The sequence below is a fragment of the Anser brachyrhynchus genome, assembly GCF_964034855.1.
Source record: "Anser brachyrhynchus genome assembly, chromosome: 1".
Classification (NCBI taxonomy): domain Eukaryota; kingdom Metazoa; phylum Chordata; class Aves; order Anseriformes; family Anatidae; genus Anser; species Anser brachyrhynchus.
The window spans coordinates 125,316,203-125,338,999 of NC_137694.1; the positions used below are offsets into that span (position 1 = coordinate 125,316,203).

Here is a 22,797-nt window from a genome sequence, read left to right on the forward strand (position 1 = left end):
TCTGTTTAATAATAAAGTACATTTTGGGGAACCAAAGCTTTTGTTCACCTGTTAAAGATTGTGTTATTTTGTGGTGTCATGCTTGAGCGTTATTTACAACTCCACAGAACTTTTCAGTCACTGCACTCCTAGGCAGAGTTCTTTCTGCTGTATGTGTGACTCATGCTGTGTTCTAGAAGCTTTAGTTCATTTATGATGGGATTAAATATTCACAATGTTGAAGTGACTCTGTGTTATGAGAGTTAAAATCAGTGCCTACAGCTGTCTAATTTATCATTTGCCCAATGTCTCACTTGTGTAAATCTTCCAGGATTAACTATACTTTCTCTAAGAAAATGGAAATGTGTAATGGCCAATGAAAGGACCGATAAATGTTTAAATTACAGGTTACAAATATATAGTAGAGTAGGTCTATCTCTGAAAGCTGTCTGTCTAGGAAGGTTCTCATCATCTCTCATCATGCTTTCCTGAGGGCAGTTTACTTATGAATTGCCTCTGCTGAAGATTATATAGACACTTTATTAGTACTTTTTTTTTTAAATGAACTCGTAAATATATCATTATCAAAATATATTATTATATAATTATATAATTATAATTATAATATAATTATAATCTCGACTACATATTTATAGTCTTGACTAGACGTTTAAACTTTTTGAAATCCAAAATTTTCAACTTAGTTGCAAGATCCCTGTCTGACAGTTTTTTCCATTTTACAACAATGGTAGCTATACTAGCGTCAGCACAACATATTCTGCATGTCACAACTCCTAAATTTCTCTTAACCAAAGTTAACTTGCTGATTAAAGAAATTGAAATGACTGGAAAAAATAATAAAAGTGCAAGAATGCTAAACCTATAGTCTCCTACAGAGCCTCATCTACATGTTTACTTCCTGTCCTGCTGTTTGAGAAGGAAAACACACACACTGGACACCTGACAAATATCCCAAATGTGACACTCGCTGTCTCATATAAACCACTTTATATCAACTCTTATGCGCAAGACACAGCAGGGACTGCCTGTCCAGTGTGCCTTGACTTATCCAGCAGCTGCTCTCATATTATTTTGCCCATGCAATTGCATCTTTCGGTTTGTACTGACAGCATATAATCATCATGAAATCTGGTGCAAGTCACATTTTCAGAGCATATCAAATCCACACAAATAGCATTTACTGATTAATCTGGTTGGCGTCGTCATTTTGAATATAAGCACGTTAGAAAATGGGAAAAAAAAAATCCTCTGAACTCTTCTATTTTCACTGATTTTGTTTCATTTGACCTTTGACAATTTTCATCATGCAGTGAACACCCACAAGATTTGAAGGTGCATGGGAGAATTTTTCTCATAAAGAATGGGAAAGTACAGCTTAAAAGTACCACTCTACACAAACTGTACATCATTACATACACTACTGGCTTATTGCTCTAATGAATGACTAGGCATTTTCTCTCTGGTGAACGATATGAGAAGTTAACACAGTCCCTAATTTCATTCATTCCCTGCTGAAGACTCCATGTGACCAAAAAGCCTGTAGCTGGGACCTGTACAGTTTTAGAATGATTCCCTAAGGTTAAATAAACTTTCCCAGAAGAAAACAAACAAACAAACAAACAAAAAAGATTTGTTAAGGAAAACTGTTCATAGTGGAAAAACAACATTTTTTCAAAAGCAAAGGGCAATGTTTCAGACCAGGCAACTGTTCTGATATAACACTCCTTGAATAATGAACAGACATGAGATTGAACAGGTGTTTCTTGGGTCTACACAGAAACCTTCTCTTAATTTTGGCTTCAGCACTTGAGAGTCAAACAGAGAAATTAGCAATTGCAATGAGCACAAATGGCGTATTTACCCAGTCTGTGTATTGTAACAATTTAGTAGACCTCACACTTACATGAGGCAATTCTTTTTTTTTCATTTCAAGTGACAAGTCAATGCAACATTGCTGTCAGTAGGGAAAGGAGCTTTTTCCAAAGCTGAAATTCATGGTACTGTAAAGGAAATCTTTCTGCTAGAGGCTATTTCACCATGCAGCAGACAGCATTCTGCCATAGGGAGAATGTGACACCCTCAGTATCACCATTGGCCTCAACTGTGCCTGCCTGGGGATGCTGGTTCCACTGAGTACTACTTGGTATCTTAAGAGAATGATACAATCTAGAAATGGGAAAGCTATTAAATCCTATCGTTGTCCTAAAGAAGATTTTAAGATCGACAAGGATTCAATATAATTTCATATAATCTGTAACCTGTACAATTTGTTAATGATCTTTCTACTTTACATACTATATAGCCTAGGGTAAACTATTAAATTAATAGAAGAGTCACAGATAGCATATTAATTGTAACATTATATGTATATGTGTATATATATACGATGTTATATGTGTATATATATATATGTATATATATAACATGCCCCATTAACATTAAAATCAAACAATTCTACAAGCATGCAATTTGTAGATTTAAAATACGTGAAAAAAAGTGAGGCAAATATACTTATATGCAAAGGAATAGTGTAATTAAAATTTCCTTAATCCTGCCACCTTGTATGACTATATTACAATGTTATCTTTAAGTAGCATAAGCATGTCTTTTTCTCCCCAATCTTTGCTCCACTTAGTCAGCTCTTATTCTTATTTAGAACTGTGCAAGTGCAATCACTACTCGATGTACAATTCCCAGTAAACATTCTCTGATCTCTTCTTACTTTCTCCACTCTGTATGCAGGTCCTGATTTTACTTACTGCATATCCTGACCAAATACAAAGGATGTCATTTCCTTATAAGCTTGTATGTAATTTTATCACTATACTGTCCAATTTTTTTCATTAACCTTTAAGCTTTCAAACTAGAATATTTGACTACAGTCTCCCAGATAAATTATTATTATTATTATTAATTATTATTATTATTATTATTATTTCTGTCCCTATACTAAAAACCTGAGCCAAACAGTTTATGAAGAACTGGTTGTTTTTTTTTGCTGAAGTGGTAACTGAAATTTTCTGTTTTCAGATTAACCCCTCTCAAATTTACCTTGACTAAATGAAAGTGTCCATTAAATGATATGTACATGGAATTAGCAGCTGACAATCTTAGCTCACTCCATGTGTAACTTATATAAACTCAATTTTTGCATTCCAGCTGCTTGAATGTAGTTAGTATGTAGTACCCCTACATTCAAGTTAAGTCTTTAACAAGATCATTACCAGAAACACTCAAATTATACTTCAAACACTTCAGTGATGATAGAAGGGAAAAATATGTTCATATTGTTGAACTGTTCTTCAGCTTAAAATACAAGAATTTGCAACTGCAAATTGAGGTCTTATTGGAGTTATGAGCCAATTTGCAGTGTCCAAGAAGTCAGAATCTCAGTCAAAACTCAAGACACTTTGGTGGGGACCAGTTTTCTATTGAAAAGTACTCCTATTTTCCTCACTTTATTGATAGCATTACCCTTTGTTTACTGGGGAAAGCATTGTGAGACTCAGGTGCCTTGAGGTATTAAAGATACAGAATGATGGCTACAGTAGTTAAAGCCTGTGCTAGGGGGAGCAGTATGAGATTAAACGAACATTTTCAAGATAGTGGCACTGAAAAAAACTAATGCCAGCCAGTCCTAGAATATTGTATATCCAGTGCTGCTGAAGGGATTCGAGTATAGATGTTTATTTAGAAGACTCATTTTTACACTTTATTATTAGTGTTATGCAGCAACATACTGTGGAACTCTGCATATCATCTGTCCCTTGTCCGCATTCCAGTAGGAAGACCTCAGGCTTGCTGGGACTGAGAATCTGCTCTATTTATGTGTTGAATGGCGACAGAACCACGGGATCTAGGGACCTTCTTCTTCTTCCCCCCAGAACTGAGTGAAAAGGGTACCTTGAAGTACATTTCCATTAAAAGATAAAGTTTTGGTTTTGATCTTTCATTTGCCTTCACTGGGATAGCTATGCTGAAATAAATTTATTTTATAAGACCTTGTCTTTTTCCAAGAATTGACAAACAGAATAATAGAAGCAAACTGTAGCCAAAACCAAAGATGTTGTTAGCAAAGCTACTTTTAATATGTAACACAAATAATGAATAGCCCTTTGAAAGTATTTGATTGAACCTTTCGCATTGAAGTACTGTATTAACAATCCTCATACTTTAAACACTAGAGGAATAATGAATCACAGTTAAATTAGTAGGTATAATGCCACACATACAGAAACTACCCATGACTGTCATTTAAGTGTTATCCTTATACACATGATTGTGAGAGTGCCTTTGATCATGTGTTCTTCTTTCAACTACATCTCAAAGCTGGGGGTTACCGAGTGCCACTTGTAACTTAAGAATAATGATCATGGCATCTAGACAGAGAGTAACTGTGAAGCCAAGCCTTGAAGTTATAAATCCTATTATTACCTGCATACATATATATGGATGCATATATATGTATGTATCTTCAAATAATATACTTATTTATATATATATATATATGCATATGTAAATCTATGCATGAAGGAGAATGGTTCAAGTCATTTAGGTAGCAAAAATGCAGAAACACCTTTGACAGTCTGTTCCCCTCCCCAACCTCCCTGCTTGAGCAGAGCATCTGTCCTAAGCAGATAACCATCAGTGGCAGTCATGATGGATATGTCCAGTCATGATGGATGTATCCGGGACTCTTGGGAGATAGAAAACAAATAGTTAATTTGAGCAGTCAAGAAAAAGATTTTATTTATTTATTTTTTCCTTCCCCTTTCTGGAGTTACAATCCAACATGCTTGGGCACTGTATGTATAATATCTACATATTAATTCTACTAATTTCATACGTAAAACCCCAAGCTGACTGGTCTCGGCCTGAGGCTAGATGTCACACATTGGAAAGAAGTCCTTTCAATTGTCATAAAACTTCACAAAACTTGTTAGGGTTAAACTGAATACCGAGGAAGAACTACATCTGGGCCCAAACACTGAACTGAGCTGTTCACAGTTATCTCCACTAAATATAATGTCCAGACCATGTGGATAGAAATTTCAGAAAAACAAAGAAACAAACAAATAAAAAAACAACAAACAACCCTCCCCCAACAAAAGCATGTCATGAAAATTACATTGAAGACAGAGAGAAGGAAGGAAGGAAGGAAGGAAGGAAGGAAGGAAGGAAGGAAGGAAGGAAGGAAGGAAGGAAGGAAGGAAGGAAGGAGGGAAGGAAGGAAGGAGGGAGGGAAGGAAGGAGGGAGGGAGGGAAGGAAGGAAGGAAGGAAGGAAGGAAGGAAGGAAGGAAGGAAGGAAGGAAGGAAGGAAGGAAGGAAGGAAGGAAGGAAGGAAGGAAGGAAGGAAGGAAGGAAGGAAATATTCTCATATAAGTGTTTTTTTGTCTAGGAGCTAGACAAAAAAAAGTAAAATCATTTACTGGACTGCCCAGAAAAAAAGAAAAAAAAAAAAAAAAAGCCTGTTAGGAACACTGGAAAACTTAAATGAAAAGCTAATTTTTATTTCTCTACTGTCTATACTGACTATAAAAAAATTCCAAATGCCCATCTGGTCTACATCTAAATTTACTGGAAATATTTCTCTTCAGATGAGAAATTAAAAATAATAATAATAATAATAATAATTTTGATTTTTTATCACCATCTACTTACATGTAATCAATTTTCCATAAACACAACAACTCCTTGGTAAAAAATAAAGCCCCAGAATGAAGACTTGCAACAAAGATGCATTTGCCTTTACTTCCTATATCAGAAAAGAGGAATCACTGGATTTGTTGTGATTTTATCAAGGCGGAGAAGAAGAACAAAGAGAAGAGTAAGGGAAAGAGGGTCAGAGATCTTCACCTTTCTGATCTTGTGTATGCTGGGGTCCACACCAGCCCTTCTTCATTTTTCGCATTACTGGGTGCCCTACTCTGATCACTGAAGGTAGAGGAGAGCGAAGCAAGGATCAGAATAATGACCATGAAAGAACTTCTGAATGCTTCTAGGATGGTTTTTTTTTGGGGGGGGGAATAGTCTAATTGCTGTAGAAAGCATGGGGTCAGACGAATTGTTCCAGAGACATCCTGAAAACAGATCACCTTCCTACCATCTTTACTTATTTCAACCATAGCGGCATCAGTAAGTAGTAACTAGGTAGGTTCTTCAGTACCTCTACTCCATTTGTAGCCTTCTGGGTTATGGCACATACACCCTTTTCAGATTCACCATTTCTGAAAGAAGTTTTGCATGTCCTAACCATAAATCATCTAACATTTGATTTTTCCTGGAGTCTGACTAAAGAATCTCACCTATTGCTTTTCTAGAGGAACATTTGTAATATTTATTTGTGCAGAAATCTTGGAAATGATAACCTAATTACTTAAGAAAAGTCTTGTTTGTTGAACTCATGTCTTTTGAGTCAGTTTGATGAATTTTGGGAGCATCAACAACTATTTCAGATTTGAATTTCAGAATGATTAAGTTGATAAATTAATTCAATCACATTGCATTCTTACATTACAAACTCTAATATTTTAAAATGTCGTCCTGATGACATAGCACTAAACACAAAGATATATCCTTTAACTTTCACATCAGCCAGTGAATTTCACAGTATGCTATATGAATATATAAAGTTAATTTAGTTACAAATTCAGTTTAAGACATTACAATTTTGTGATTCACTTCACATAATGGCATGCTATGTTTAAACTCCAGTAACTGTCAGTCTAGCTGATGGAGTCTGGCAAATGATTCATCTGAAAAGCGACAACAAAACAACAACAACAAAACACAAAACAACAAAAACAAACAAACTAAACAATACCAAAACCAATTCATTTACTTAACAGTGGGCATTTGAGACACCCAAACATACCCCATCTAGCCTCCTCAAGCTCCAGGGCCATTTATATCATATTTTTGCAAATGTCTTGGAGATGTTCTTAGTGCCTCTAAAATAGTATAAGATGCTTATTCCTGTGTAACTAAATCAAGTCTTAGCTATCTATTTTAAGGTGATCTAAACTGAGCAGAATGGGAATGACAGCAGAAAGAATGTAGATATTTAGCAAATAGATGTTTAAACTGAGTTTGATATCTACAGGCTGTTTACAGACACAGAGGTAAACACTATCATGACAGATCAAAATACAGTTTGAAATCAGATATTACGAGTAAATTTCAAGATCATATAAAAGGTAAGAAGATGATATTATTACTAACTATATAAGTTGGTTGATCTGAATTCTGTTATAGGAAACAAGAAAAAAAATCTATAAACAATCGTTGGAGACAAAATAGTTTTGAAAATATTTACAAGTCATTTTAGTTCTTTGTATTCCATTTTCTCTAGTGCCTGGAGAAACATAATTTACTACTGACTTAAGTACCTAGTAAATGGAATTAATTGTATCTGTATTTTCTCTTCCCTCTACTTTTGCTAAAACAGCATCTGACAGGCCACTTCCTCCATGATGTTATACATCTTTCAGTCCTTTTCCAAGATGGATAAAATTTGTTACTAGCAAAGTGTAAAATGGACTAGATGCTGTCTACAGTCTGAGGAAGAAACTGTTTCTTACTACAAATAATGCATATTAATGCATCCTCATTACATGTTCGGATTTTTTTGTCTTAAATTGCAGCTGTAAAAACAAACCTTAGTCAGATTTTATTATTATACTGACATGAGCTTTGAAGGTTTTTGTTTGTTTGTTTGTTTTATTGGAAGTATTGTGACAAGAAGAACCATAGCAATCAAAGGGCAAGTTTGGTTTGCCAAAAGTAGGCCTATGGATGGGGGAAAAAACATACAACAACAACAACAACAACAACAAAACTAGTAAAATAGTAGAAGCAATATTCAGTTATTTGTCACATCACTGTATATCAGCAAATATCTCAGCAACAAAAGAATTATTAATAAAAGAAACCTGGCACATTTAAGGCTTTCCTTCAAATAATTCTTTAATTCTTTCCTCAAGCATTGTCTATGCTATTCCTGTAAGTTCAGAGCCAATACTCTTTTAAGAGTACTAATCTCTGCCTTCTACCCAGTCGAATACACCGTTTTCTTTTTCTTTCCCAATATCAACATTACCTTATTCTCATAACTACAGGTATTATATAATTTCCTCTCACTGTAAATTTATATACCCTTTAATGAAGTAATTAAAATATTACCCTTTTTTTCATTATATACTCTTTTATGAAGTCATATCTAAACCAACTCTCTAGATTACCTCTTATAGGCTTTAGCCTTGTTTTTATCTTGTCTATAAAAGTCCCTCAAGACTTTGCACTTAAAATCATTACCCTACCCACTGCAGAGATCGTATTTCTCCTTTACCTAATCATTGCCATGCTTGCTTTGTTTATTTGTTTGTTTTTCCCCAATGTCAGGTTCTCACTGAGACAAGCAAATAGCTGATATTTACTGTAGTTTAAAAAGCATGTATAACTTGTATCAATTTAACAATGAGAAGAGATAATCTGCTGACCTATTTCTCTCTTCTGTATTAGGCACTTGCTTTGTCCTTCTGCAGTGTCAGAAAGACAGGGAAGAATGGAGAATGAACAGATTTCAATCACTTGATTTCTAACAAGCATCAACTTCAGGAAAAACTCCTGTCTTGTTCATTTCTAGGAACTAGCAGCTGTCTTCTCCATCTGTACAGGACATTTGATGTAAGCTCCAACAATACATCTTCTATACATTCCTACAATCGGACTGAAAGCTGTTTCTGCTCACCAAGGTATCCTTATAGTTTTAGTGAAAAATGTCATGGGTGCCTGGCTAATCTACTAAGCATACCCTGGAAAAGGAGATGGATCAGACCTTGATCACCATAAGTTACAGATTCCTTGTCATGGTTACTGAACACTTTTGTGGAAGGAAAGAACCTTGGAAAAAGTTCAGACAAGCTTACAAATTCAGTGTAATAATGAAGACAGTTAGTCAACTTCCCTGCTCTCCACAAACCCAATAAAAGCAAGGGAGGAAACCTGGGAAAGTGCATCTCCTTTGAGCAATAAATGTTCTAAACTTGCACACCACTCTGAGTTCTTGACTTTTGTACGAAGACCTGTAATGGTTGTTCAAACATTTAAATGACTCAAACAATTGTAGACATCTCCATTCTATTTTTTTTCCTGTTACTCCTTTTTCATTGTCCCAGCTTTCTTGCCATAATGCTGTGACTGCTTATTTGCTAAAACAAAACTATTTTTGTGTGCATGTGCGTACCAGTGCTCTAAACCAGTACCTCTGGGCTTCACTCAAAAGCATCACAATACATTTAAATCAAGAAAACATGCAAATCTGCATTACAAACTACTTTGGAATAATTTTTAATCTGTTTGCAGTGTTCTTTTTATATTAATTACTTTACCACTGTGATAATACTTTAGGAATTAAGAGAATAGTAGGCACTTCTGAGAGTTACTTCTGTGCTAGTACATTTGGTCTTCATTGAAGAAAGCTTATTTCTCACATCCATTGTCAGTGTTCTTTGTTACTGACACAATTAATGTAACCAGGGAACCCATGCAGGATATTTGTTTTAGGAAAAATCATGGTTTTGAACGTTTAAGAGGAATTGTTGTAATTATGTTAATATCTTAATATCTTAATTTCATATATTTTCTTTTTTGTTTTTTAATTTTTGCTCAGATTTAACATCTAGTTGTTATCTGAACATTTACTGTTTTCTGAAGGAGAGTCAGTTTATATTTTATGGCCAGTGTCTATTTTAAGATAATCATTGGTTTATAAAAAAAATGTCTAAAGGAAGAAAAAAAATATATATAAGCAAATATATATAAGCAGGGGAAACACCCTTCCTACAATAAGTCAGATTTTATAAATGGTTGGTACAATGAAATTATAAATTCTTATCCATAAAGATATTTTACATTTCTCAAGACGATGAAGAATAGTAGTTGCAAAAAGCTTATGACAAATTAGTTGTATTTCTTTTATACTCACTATTTCCTTCATAAGAAAAAAGACACACTATACACACTATACACACTATACACACTATATAATCAGGATTTTTGATAATGGATTAAACAATTGTGTGCATACATTCTACGACTATGTACAATGTATTGCTTTCAAGAACCAATAGTATAATATGTATATAGAAAAATACATTTATTTTTAATTCATCTTAAAAAAAAATAGAACAAGACTTTATAATATCAGAATGAACGCCAGTAATTCAACAAGTTACTGTGAAGGAGTGTTAGGTTGCAGAGTGTGTTTAAGCAAACAAACAAACAAACAAACAAGAGAATTTTCTCTAAAAATAAACTGCATATGCTGTTGTTTTTAATTTCATATTTCTCATTTATTTCACAAAATAACTATGAGCTGATAATAAGGCATCATTCATGTAACTGTAATTATTTTAACTAGCTGTTCATAAACAAAGTTAACTACTTACACTATTTAAGCTATTAATGACACTATTTCTCATAACTAAGTCTTACTAAATTACAGAAAAACGATAGTCTTGTATTTAAATATATATCAGTGCAGGAACATATCCTACCTAACAGAAGAAGTTTATGCTCTGAGACATATCGTTTAACTCTCAGCTAGCCCTCTGTTTAGTCAGAAGTTGTACTCAATGATCCTTGTGGGTCCCTTCCACCTAGGACCACCATTCCACCCTTCTATGACTTCTATGATAAAATCAGAAAATACAACTGATGTGAAGAGATATTTAAAATACAGCTAAACAGCAAAGATTAAGGTTCACCCTAAAAAATGAGTTAGAAACACTGTTATGTTTGAAGCCTCTACATTTACTTGTGAAAGACCATAGCAATGGTAACGAAGCTAAATACAATTTTGCCAATAATCTGACTTTGTTTTAGCATTTTTTATTTCTGTTATTCAGAAGTAAAACTAGAGTAATCTATATGCTTTACTGTATTTCAGACCTTCCTTCTTCCTCTAAAATGATAGATTGTACAGGAATAATAGATATAGTTAAAGATTCTCAGGCAGATGTTTTTTTTTTTAATTATTATTATTATTATTATTTATTCCCATAGTTGTGGTTATTCCCAGTTTGAACCCAGCAGTCAGATTTTAATTTTAACCTTCAAAGATCAATAACATTGAATGAACTGCAGACAGTATTTTTATGGCTAATAATTACCTAATACATTTGTCTTAAGTTTGTTAAAAGATGGACAAGTTATTTCAGGAAAATTAACAGACATCTGTAATGTCATTTATAATACATTACTTTAACTTCTGTTGCTACTTATTTTTGTCTGGATTTTAAGCTTGGTTTCTAGCCACTCTCATGTGTCTGAACAGGACTTGTTTACCTGTATGTGTTCTTCACTAATTATCTCAGCTGACCAAACTAATTAATGTCTGTAAACATCTAAACACATAAGCTGTTACAAATACTCAACTACAGAAAAGTAAATAGAATACTATAGCCATCATTATTAAGGACAAATGGAAGACAAAGATGTTTCTCTCTATGCCTAAAGTGAGAATTTCTTTTACAATCGCAAAAGCAACCTTACTCTACAAAGTGATTTTTAAAGCAACAAAGTCACTACTAAGAGCATATTTAATTTGAAAAGACATCTGAATTACTAGATATACTGTACAAAGTGATAAAGACAATTTCTAAGCACTATTTAACTGACATAGTAATGCAAAACTCTGGTTGAATAAACCATAAAAAAAATTTCATCTTTTGCAATTGAACCCATTGTAGCACCTTAATAAATCCCAATCCAGCCTTCTTCTTGGGCCCCATCGACCTGAGGTATTATGTCTGGGCTATTATTGGAGATCCTATAATAAAAGTTTCCAGGAAGGGAGGAAAAAGATTAAAATGGTAAGAAAATACCAGTTTGACAGGAATTACAGTATTTCAACTATTTTGCAACACTAAAGGAGGTAAAGTTTGACAGAAACTAGTACATACTGACTGCAATACCACTTATGTATACGTGTATATACTTATGTAAATAATTTCTGGAAGCTTGTGTTTATTATATACATTAACGCTTTGTGTGACTCATCTAGTTATAGTTACTTTCAGTATAAACAACAAGCAACTGTGTGATGACACAACCACGTATTTTGTAAATTCCACTTCCTTAAAAGTACAGAACATACAAGTTGCAGCACAACGGTAAAGTGCTGTACCTGAAACAAAACACGTTATTTTCTTTCTTTGAAGCACCATATGAGCCCACATATATTTGTCAGTTAGCTTAGTCCTTGTATTGATAGCTGAAATCTGAAAGCTATTTCTGTTTGTCTTCATTTCTCCAGCTATGGTTGTGCAGGAGTTCCTTGATAATAAGACTCAGTATTCATGTTCTGAATTTCCTTATGGCAGCCAGTTTCCCATAGGAAGAAAAGTAGGGATAAGTAAATAAAAGTGAGAGTGTTGCGAACAGTAGTTAATAAGGATGAAGGTTCTTTCTTTGCTTCTGAAGTAAAAAGAGAGAGCCTTCACTACTATCCTTAGGCTAATTTTACTAAAAAATGTGAACTCTTCTACTCAATGAAACCCCATGCTTCAACTGCAATATATTCATTGTAGAAACTTGTTTGGTCCACAAGCTAGCCTTTTAATATGGCTCATTTATACATATGTACATATAAATGTATATATGTACATACATATATATATTTATATATATATATATATATATATACAGCCAGCATTTTAATTTCTACCCTTCCTGTGCAGTAGATACATTTCCCTTCCTTATGGTTGTCACAAGTATCAAAGGCACAGAACTGTGAAGGAAGGAGTTTGTGAACAACAAAATAGTTAGTACAGTATTGTCCCACCCCTTCAAGAAAGTCTGAAATGTTCATGAGAACAGTTCTCCTTTTGCCCATTTGCCCTTTCCTGTCTGCCATTAAATGTACATCTCTTGTCCCTGCTCTCCTACTCAAGTTGTTGCAAGCACCACACTGAACATTGGTTTGTTACTGGGTACATACCTTAACTGAGCTTCTCAATTGAGTCTTAAAAACTAGAATACATCATAACATCATTCTGAAGGTGTTTAAAGCCCTCTTCATGAAAATTATAAAAATATTCCAATCTGTAAGAAAAATCATTTAATTTCATCTCTGCAATCTTCATCATGACCTTGAAAGAATTATAGTTCTTGTTCACTAATCCTTCTCCAAATTTTTTAATATATTTTATGAGTATTAAAGTATGAAGTGGAAGCAGAGTTTAGTATTCTGCTTTCAGTGATGAGAGCAGAAGGCAGTTATTGATGTGAGACTTTTTGCTAGATATTTCTATAGCAATAACTTTGGAAGTACAGATAAAGTACATAATTTTTACCAGATGGCATCAATCCAGCCTTAAGGAAAGAGGAAGGAAAAAAAGGGAAGAAAAAGAAACCATTATACTACTGAGGAATTCAATTTGTTTATTTCCAACTAAAATATTAAATACATGGTTACCACAGGAACATAAAGTATTCAGTTTTAAAGTTGATTCTAAACTAGCATTCCAAACTGGCATTCCAAACTATTTGAAGGCAACCTTTAACTGTAAGCATAAAAAACAAAGGAATATATTCCTTTCATTCTGAGATGAGGATTGTATTTTCTACCAATAATCACCTTGATCATAAAATTGAAAGGCTCTGTCAAACAAATCTATATCTGAAACATTAATATATAACAAAAAACATAGACTTCTGTGTACCAATGTTCAACAAACACCTGCGTATTCTAGTGGATCTCCTCAAGCTGAGAAGCTTTGTAACTTTTCATAATATTCAAGATCACGAGCTAATTATTATTATTTTTTTAATCCAAACTCACTCTACACATATGAGCACTGACAGCTGGAAATTATGTATGTGCTACAAAAGCAGTATGTATCTTAAAGAAGATTAGAAAAAGCCCTTACATACCCCCAGACTGAAAAGAAGTGTATTTACAAAAAGCATGAATACAAGTTGACATGATAAAAAAAATGTTAAAGAATGACTGATTATTATAATGAATCATTTATCTGTAATTGCTAGAAAGCCCTACATGAGATATTAAGGTTTTCTTTGTCTAAACAGAGAGTATTAATTATGGTATGTCAAATTGCATGATGGAATAACTGAATCATAAAATATCCTGAGTTGGAAGGGTGCCACAAAGATCAAGTCCAACTCCTGGGTCCCCAAAGGACCACTCAGAAATCAGACTGTATGTCTGAGAACATTGTCCAAGCAGTTCTTGAGCTCAGGCAGGCTCAGTGCCATGACCACTTTCCCAGGGAGCCTGTTCCAGTGCCCAGCTGCCCTCTCAGCGAAGAATCTTTTCCTAACATCCAGCCTGCACATGACGCAGCTTTATGCTGCTCCTTCGGGTCCTGTCTCTGTCATCAGAGAGAAGCGATCAGCGCCTGCCCCTCCGCTCCCTTCATGAGGAAGCTGTAGGCTGCCATGAGGTCTCCCTTCAGCCTCTCCTCTAGGCTGAACAAACCAAATGACTTCAGCCACTCCTCATAAGTCTTGCCCTCTAGACCTTTCTCCATCTTTGTAGCCCTCCTTTGGATGTTCTCTAGTAGTTTTCTCCTTTTTGTATTCTGGTGCCCCAAACAGCACACAGTACTTAAGATGAGGCAGAACCAGTGCAGGGCAGTGCGGGACAATCTCTTCCCTTGACTGCCTAGCAATGCCGTGCTTGATGCACCCCAGGATGGATTTGGCCTTCCTGGCTGCTAAGGCACACTGTTGACTTATATTCAACTTGCTATTGACCAAAAACCCCAGGTCCCTTTCTGCAGGGCTGCTTTCCAGCTTCTGGTCCCCCAGTCTGTACATATTGTCAGGGTTGCCCTGCCCCAGTTGCAGAATCTGCCACTTGCTCTGGTTAAACTTTGCACTGCTGGTGTTTGCCCGGCTCTCTAATTTATCAAGATCCCTCTGCAAGGTTTCTCTATCCTTTACAGAGTCAATTGTCCTCCCAATTTAGTGTCATCTGCATTAAAACGGCTAAATACTAAAACATCCTAAACACTCTCATACTATATTCAAGTCATTTATGAAAATGTTGAAGAGAACTGGCCCTAATACAGAGCCCTGAGGAACCCTACTAGTGACTGGCCACCAGACTGATGTAACCCCATTTACTATAAACCTTTGAGTCCAACCCGTCAACAATTGTTCACCCATTGTACTTTTATTTTATTTTTTTTTAATCTAGCTGGACATTTTGTCTAGAAGGATACTGTGAAAACCAATATCAAAAGCTTTACTGAAATCCAAAAACATTACATCAGTTGGCTTCCCTTGGTCAGCTGAATGGGTGACCTAGTCAGAAGAGGAAATTACGTTTGTTAAGCAGGACCTTCCCCTCATGAACCTGTGTTCTCTATGATAAAACCGCATTGTCCTTCAGGTTTTTTTCAATAACTCCCAGAATAATTTTCTCCATAATTTTACCAGGCATTGAAGTGAGACTGACAGGCCTGTAATTACCAATAGAGTGTTGCCATTTTCATGGCTACTGTTACACACTCATCTCAAAACATATTAATCTAAACATATAAAATGTTCTCTTTTAAGTAAGTAGCATAATGTGCAATATTTTGTGATTTTCTTATAAAGAAAGCCATCACCATCAGAAGAAAAAACATGAAGAATAAACATGCTGAAAATGCTATTGAATTAATGATCCAAAATGTCTCACAAGTTATATAAAGGGCTCAAAGAACAAATGTTTAAAAAAAAAACACACATCTAGTAAAAAAAAAATCCTTCACCACACACAAGCCTGACAGCATTCCTTTCCTGCATCCTTTCAAATATAAAACCAGCAGACACTAAATTTCACAGGACTCTTCAGGTTCTGGTAAGATATTTTCTTATTTTCCTTGCAACATCAGAGTAGTTTCATCACTCATTTCTTGTCTAGCCCCTCAGCTGCCTTACTCTTTCTCTTGTGTGTAACAACATCATTTTTACAGATATGTGTAGAGAAAAGAACACTGCTTCATCTGTACGCCTACGAACAAAAAGCAAATGTTTCAAACCTTTGAACAATTAGCAGTGACTCTTCTCTGTACCTCTTAGGTACAAATTCTAATTTGCATAATTTCACATCAAGTGAAAGTCTAGCATAAATCTGTGAGACAAAAAACAAATTGCCTAGATGATCTTTTTGAATGCAAAGAGCTGGAAACAATACCTTACAGCAAAGCATTTTAAAAATTCAAAAAGTAGCTCAACACTTGTTTAGAAAGCAGGAATATGAATCTAGCCCCAGTTATGGTGATAAGACTTGATGCATCGGAAGGTTAAATACCTTTGGAAGATACCTGACATGCAGCTTACATTATCAGGTTAAACAAGCTGTGATTATAGACGATATACTCCCATAAAAATTCTGAAACTTCACCATAATGATACTCCATTTTTCTTGATGTAAGTACTTTATATCAAATGACAACTTTTTACAGGACAAAATGTATAAAAATCATTTAAAAAGAAACCCAAATGTGAAAAAGGAACTTTTAACTCTAAAAGAGTGATTGTTGGAGTTAAACCAGAATCAGACCCAAGAACACAGGACCCAACATCCAGTCCCACCCACCTTATAGATTTTTGATGCTGCTATATATAAGCTAAATTTAAAAAATATATATATTCAAGACATTCAGCAGCAATTTCTAATTAAGCACAAAACAAAACAAAACTTCAGGGAAGGGAATAGGAAGAGGAGAAGAAAAAGAAACAAACTCAAAAAAATAATTTTCTTTGCACAGAAGTCTCACTATTAAGAGCCATGCTTGATATCTGTGTCATTAAAATGCAGTATATTAAAATCCAGTACCTTATCACACATGCATAGAGTCCGCTGTCTTGTACCACTGTTGGTCGGAACCAAATGGAGTCTTCTTCTTTGCTCATTCTAGTTCCATCAAAAGCTATTGGTTCCTCAAAATCTCCTGGTCCAGAGCTTTTGTACCACATCAAACTTAGTCCAGCACTTTGTGCTAGGGAGTAATTAGCTCTAATATATCCATAAAAAAGTGCACATTTTATACGAACAGGTTCTCCCACTAGAACTTGATATTTCTTGTAATCCACAGACCAGTCAGTGCATCCATCAACTAAAAGAGAGGAGAAAATTAAAAGAGATTACCAAACACATCAGTTTATATTGTAAGCTTTACTGTAGGAGAGTACTGCCTTTGAGACAAAGTCCATTGCGTGATTAGCAGTAATCTTCTGATCCCTGAAAAATTAACTGTATTTTCACACCATTTATTTCTCGTACTTTTCTATGCAGAACAAAGTTAACAAGAGAATTTGCATTAAATGCTGATAATTTCTGAGATAACTGAGCAATTGTTCTTTTTGTTTTGTGGAACTCTACCATGAGCAGTTATAAAGTACTGGAATTAAACTGATGCAACACGGAAGCCATGTGGTACACAGGGTGTCATAATCAGTGAATTGCATTAATCAAATAACTTCAGGATAACAATGTAAATTAAATAAGCATCACTCAAGAGATGTTAGGACAAGGAACTGTGGACTGAATCAAAAACTATGAAAGTCAGAGTTGGATTTGAAGGAGTAGAAGCTGTCTTAAAAATAGGAACAAGAGAAAATGTGGAAAAAGAGCGTGCCAGGTTCTTAATTCAAATTCCTGATTTTCTAGAAGTTCACTGCAGATTTCTTAAAATTATACGTTTTTATTTTTTTTCCTTTCCCAATGAGCAATAATTTTATAATAATTTTCATATTCTTCACCTGTTGAATAATGTCAGACAATATCAATAGTGTTCCAAAACAACTGTTCCTCAGAAGGCAATATCAGAATCCTTTCACTTTCGGAAGACCCCCCCCCCCCCCAAAAAAAAAACAACAGCCCCACAAGATTTTTAATAAAGAATACCAAACCAACAAAAGGAGAATATAAACTTAATTCCTACAATGCTTTCCTTAACAATAGTTTATGGTTTTCATTTGGTTGGTTGGTTGGTTACTTGGTTTTGGTTTCTTTCTTTGTCTTTTAAGGTGTTAAGAGAGGAAGGAGTGCTCCTGCCTGGCTGCAGGGGCCTGACTTGTGCATACGGACTCTACCCAGGCTAGGGGATGTGGCAGCTGTTTCCCATTTGCACGTCCAACCTGTACCAAAGGTAAGGACATAGCCTAGCGACGCACAGACACAGAGACGCACAGACACACTGACACAACTCATCACACAGGCTGCCCCAACCAAGGCCTGCTTCCTGCAGAACTTACACACAGGACTCAGCTGGCTGAGACCCCTTCCTCCTCTCCAGCTGGTAGAGATCAAAGTTCACTAGCGAAGGCACATACACAGGACACGCTATAGGTTCAAAAGCACACACACATTCAGAGATTCATATAGTACTGGCACAGCCACCTAGCACCCCTCTTCGGATCCTGAGCCCCATACCCACTTTAAGGTTGCCTACTCACTGGCTGGTCCAGCTTGAAGTTTGCTGCACAAACACAGCACTTGCACCCTCGTGCACGCCACATTCACAGGACCCCCTGAGCATACCAGCATGGACTCCCTGCCCACCTGATACTCCAGCCCAGACCCAAGGCCCTCACTACTCCCCATCTGGTCCAGCTTAAAGTTTGCTAGTGAATACCTTCTCCCCCCCGCCCCCCCCCCCCAGCAGATTGGCAAGATACAGGCATGTGCCCACTCCAGCAGTGGCACCAGGCACACAGGCTGTGACCCGCAGCCCAGTTGTCCAGTTGACAACATGGAGCCCACAGTTGCCTCACCCATTCCGGTCCCCACAAGAACCTGGTTTGGGAAAAGACATTGTTCCCACCCCATGGCTGGGAGCAGAAGACTCCAATTGCTCTAGCAGCTGATGCTGGGACCCCCCTCTCCCCAGTAGCTGGCATCACAGGCCAGGGGCATCCAAATCCCTGGTGTCTAACTCTAGTACCTGGCAGCAATTCCACTTACATACAGAGAGGCCTCAACAGCAGCTGGCACTTAATCCTTGCAACACTCATGCACATGGGAGAGAGACTGTGAATATGCAGAGAGAGTTAAGAAAACATTTAATGAGAGAAATAAGATAGGACAGACTGGTGATCAGGCACAAGGCTTTGCCGTACAATTGCACTTACTGGCCCCAATTTAAACATTGGTCTTTTTCTAGCCATCCTTGCTCTTTGTTCTTCCTGCTCCTACTTCCCCTTGCACACTACCAATGGATTTGAAGAGCTCTGCAGTTTCTATACCTTTCCAGTCTGGACACTGGAGTTGACAATCTTAACAGATGCAAGGTTCATCCTTCCTGGAGGTAGTGCCTGTAGCATTTTAGCCCACCAATTAGTGTGACTAGGAGGTTTGTTTCTTGTGATTGTCTCCCCATTTAGAAATCCTGTCAGTCCAGCTGCAATAAACATTCGTACATTCTCACATGCCCTTATCAATTACTCCGACTGACCAGACTTGGTTTCCATCACTTCCTCCTTTTCTTATTATCCCTTGTTGCATTGGAAAAACGTCCTTGCCAAATACTGTTAAAGGAGCAGACACTCTCGTTCCATATACCCTTACAGAAAGAATTTCAACAATGAAAATTCACAATTAGGTTCATTCATTTAAAACTTTGTTGTTCAGCATTGCCTAGCGAACCAGGCCCTCATGCCAGACACTATACAGCAATCAGTACATCCAAAGGTCAATTTACTTCACCTTAAAATGCATTCCTATGACTCATATAAATATTTGGCCTTTGCATTTGCCACTTCTGAGTGTTAAGAGCTTGGAGAGCTAACGTAGACAGTCAGCTTCTGTACATTCACTTTCAGTTTATCTCACCATAAACTTATTTGCATACTGACTTTTATGGAGAACTCAAGCCACTCTGCAAGATAATCTAGTACTAGTATTTTAAAAATAGAATATATTTCCATCTCTTATTTGGCGAATAGCATGCCAGTTAGTATTTTTTCAGATTTGCATTTGCATAACACCAAAATACTCATTATACATAGCAAGACAAGATAGATGCAAACATATCCACACATCACTCTATACGCAATAACCTCAGTTGATACAGTACTGAAAGATGGAGGAAAAAATATAATTAAAATAAAAAAAACAGGTCAGTCTGTTCAGTGAACAGAATTCTCATAGTGAAATATATATCTTTGGACTCCTCCTATGTTTACTTTTAAGGACAGGAAAGGACAACGTTACATCCCTTTTTTCATATTCCTACTCAACAGTCCCTAAAAATTAGTAAACTTGACAAGGCTCTAAAAAGATGGAGATGAATGCTTGCAGAAAGTGAAGTGAATGGAGACAAAACTGCAGTACTGCCTTCCCATAGGACTTAAGAAACTGACTTCCATTTATTTTCGAATTCATTTACATCTTTGATCATTTCATACATTACCTTTCTAAAACAGCATTCTCTCTCTGATCTGATTCTATTTCTCACTGCTTCTAAATCCCAATGCCAAAAATGAATTAAAATACAACTCTAAGCAGCATTAATTCAATTATGTAAGTTACCAGCTAATAGCTTCTTCATCATACTTGATTATCAAATTGTAATCTTGCCTTTCACTGTGTAATTAAGCCAGTACACTTTCATTTATAATATTAGTGGTTTTTTTTGTTTGTTTGTTTGTTTGTTTTCCCTCTCAGGATATTTAGCTCTAATGGCTCTCTATTCCTTGAACTTGATGAATCCATGAATCCTACAATAATACACCAACTCAGTTTCCAGCCTTTCTATTTAATGAAGAATAAACTAAGCAGAGCAGATTTTCAACTATTTTCAACTTTTTTCAGCACGCTATTCCTGTACATCACATGAAGTCCATTTTATTAGGCTCAGGCAAAGAGCCTAAAAGGCATTCTATAGTCATGAACAAACAGACAAAATATCCAAAGTTTTGCATGAACTAACATTTTCAAAGTTTTATTATTGAGTTTTAAGGAGAATGTTAAAAATAAACTGAATATGTAGGAATTGCACTTACATTAATTCTCTGTGACATATTTATATGATATATATATTTGGATGATATTTCTGTGGAAAGAAAATATAAATCAAAATCTCCTATATGTATAGAATTGTCTCATTTTTCACCTTAATATTTCACATCACAAAGTAAAACCAACATTAGATTTTAATGTAACTATCTACCAAACTACTTACTAGTTTCTTGGCAATAACCACATCAGTATGTCTCACCAGATGGATTAAGAGATCAACAATTTAAGCAAATATGAATACTAGTGTGCTCATAATATTATGGATTTGTATTTTATGTATATATATAATTTATTTTTTTTAGCTTGAGCTTTAGTAAAAGTTCTAATTTTGTTTGCTTGCTTGCTTGTTTTGTAAAATTTAAATATCCATGACGTCATTTTTAGATATACAAAAACGGACAAGTAGCAGGTCATGATGTGACATTGGGCTTATGTGGCAAAGTTTTGGTAGCAGGGGGCAGGGGCTACAGGGGTGGCCTCTGTAATAAGCCAGGAGCTTCCCCACTTCAGACAGAACCATTTCCATCCACCTTCAGAAGGCACCTGCTGCTGGCCAAAGCTTAAGCCCTTCAGTAATGCTCGCAGTGCCTCTGTGAGAACATACTTTTAAAAGGGTGAAAAACACTGCACAACATCTGTGAGAGAGAAAATTTGGGAGGATCAGCCATGCAGCCCCGCAGGTCAGTGCAGCAGGAGGGCAGGAGTTGCTCCATTCATGCAGCAGCAGTTCCCCTGCGGCCTGTGCAGGGAGAGGCCCCCGGTGGAGCAGGCTGTCCCCCTGCAGCCCATGGGTCCCACACGGAGCAGATCTCCACGCTGCAGCCCGTGGAGGAGCCCACGTGGAGCAGGTGGATGTGGCCTGGAGGAGGCTGCGGCCCATGGAGAGCCCCCGCAGCAGCAGGCCCCGGGCTGGAGCTGCAGCCTGTGGAGAGAAGCCCATGCAGGAACAGTTTTTGAAGAACCATAGTCCACAAGAAGGAACTAAGCTGGACTTGTTCTTGAAAAACTGCAGCCCAATTGCAGCAGGCCATGAAGTATCCATGGGAGGGACCCCACACTGGAGCAAGGGAAGAGAATGAGGAAGGAGGGGCAGAAATGAATAGTTATGAACCCCTATTATCTACCTTCTCTATGCCACTTTGGGAGGGGTAGGATGAGGAGGAAGTGGAAGAGTTGGGAAAAAAAGAATGCAGCTGAGCCTTAGAAGAAGGGATAGGTGTTTTTGATTTAGTCTTTTTTTTTTTTTTCCTTACTATCCTACTCTATTTTTTAATTGGCAATAAATTAAATTAATCTTCCTCTAGTTGAGTCTGTTTTGTCCATGACAACAATTGGTGAGTGATCTCCTTGCCTTTATCTCAACCAATGCATTGTTTTCATACTATTTTCTAACCCTGTCTTGTTAAGGAGAAATGAGGGAGCAGTATAGTAGGCACCTGGCAGTCAGCCAAGGTTAACCCACCAGAGACAACTACAGAAGAGAAACCCATGGTGTAAAACATTAAAAAATAAATCTGAGATTTTTAATTATCCAAGATAAAATGAGGCAATCCATGTCCTCTTCAGAGAAATTACTTTGATCACATTCAGAGATCTTAACAAAATATTTGTCCTCTTTTCAGCATGGTCTTTCAAATGGAGTGAACATGACAACATTTCGCTTCATACTTAATAAATATCATACCTGTTAAACTTGGCTGACACTGATATTCAAATCACAACTGTATTAATCTTATCACAGCTGGAAGCTTTAATACCT

General features: G+C 36.2%; 1 protein-coding gene across 3 annotated transcripts in view; it reads right to left on the reverse strand.

The window, feature by feature from the left end:
• The window catches only part of IL1RAPL1 (interleukin 1 receptor accessory protein like 1), a 774,514-nt gene that overhangs the window by 330,582 nt on the left and 421,135 nt on the right, over positions 1-22,797 (reverse strand). For all 3 annotated transcript variants that reach the window (XM_080576262.1, XM_080576263.1, XM_080576261.1), the window contains one exon: positions 16,854-17,133. In XM_080576262.1, the coding sequence (XP_080432388.1) occupies positions 16,854-17,133 (280 nt within the window). The remainder of the gene's footprint in view (positions 1-16,853; positions 17,134-22,797) is intronic.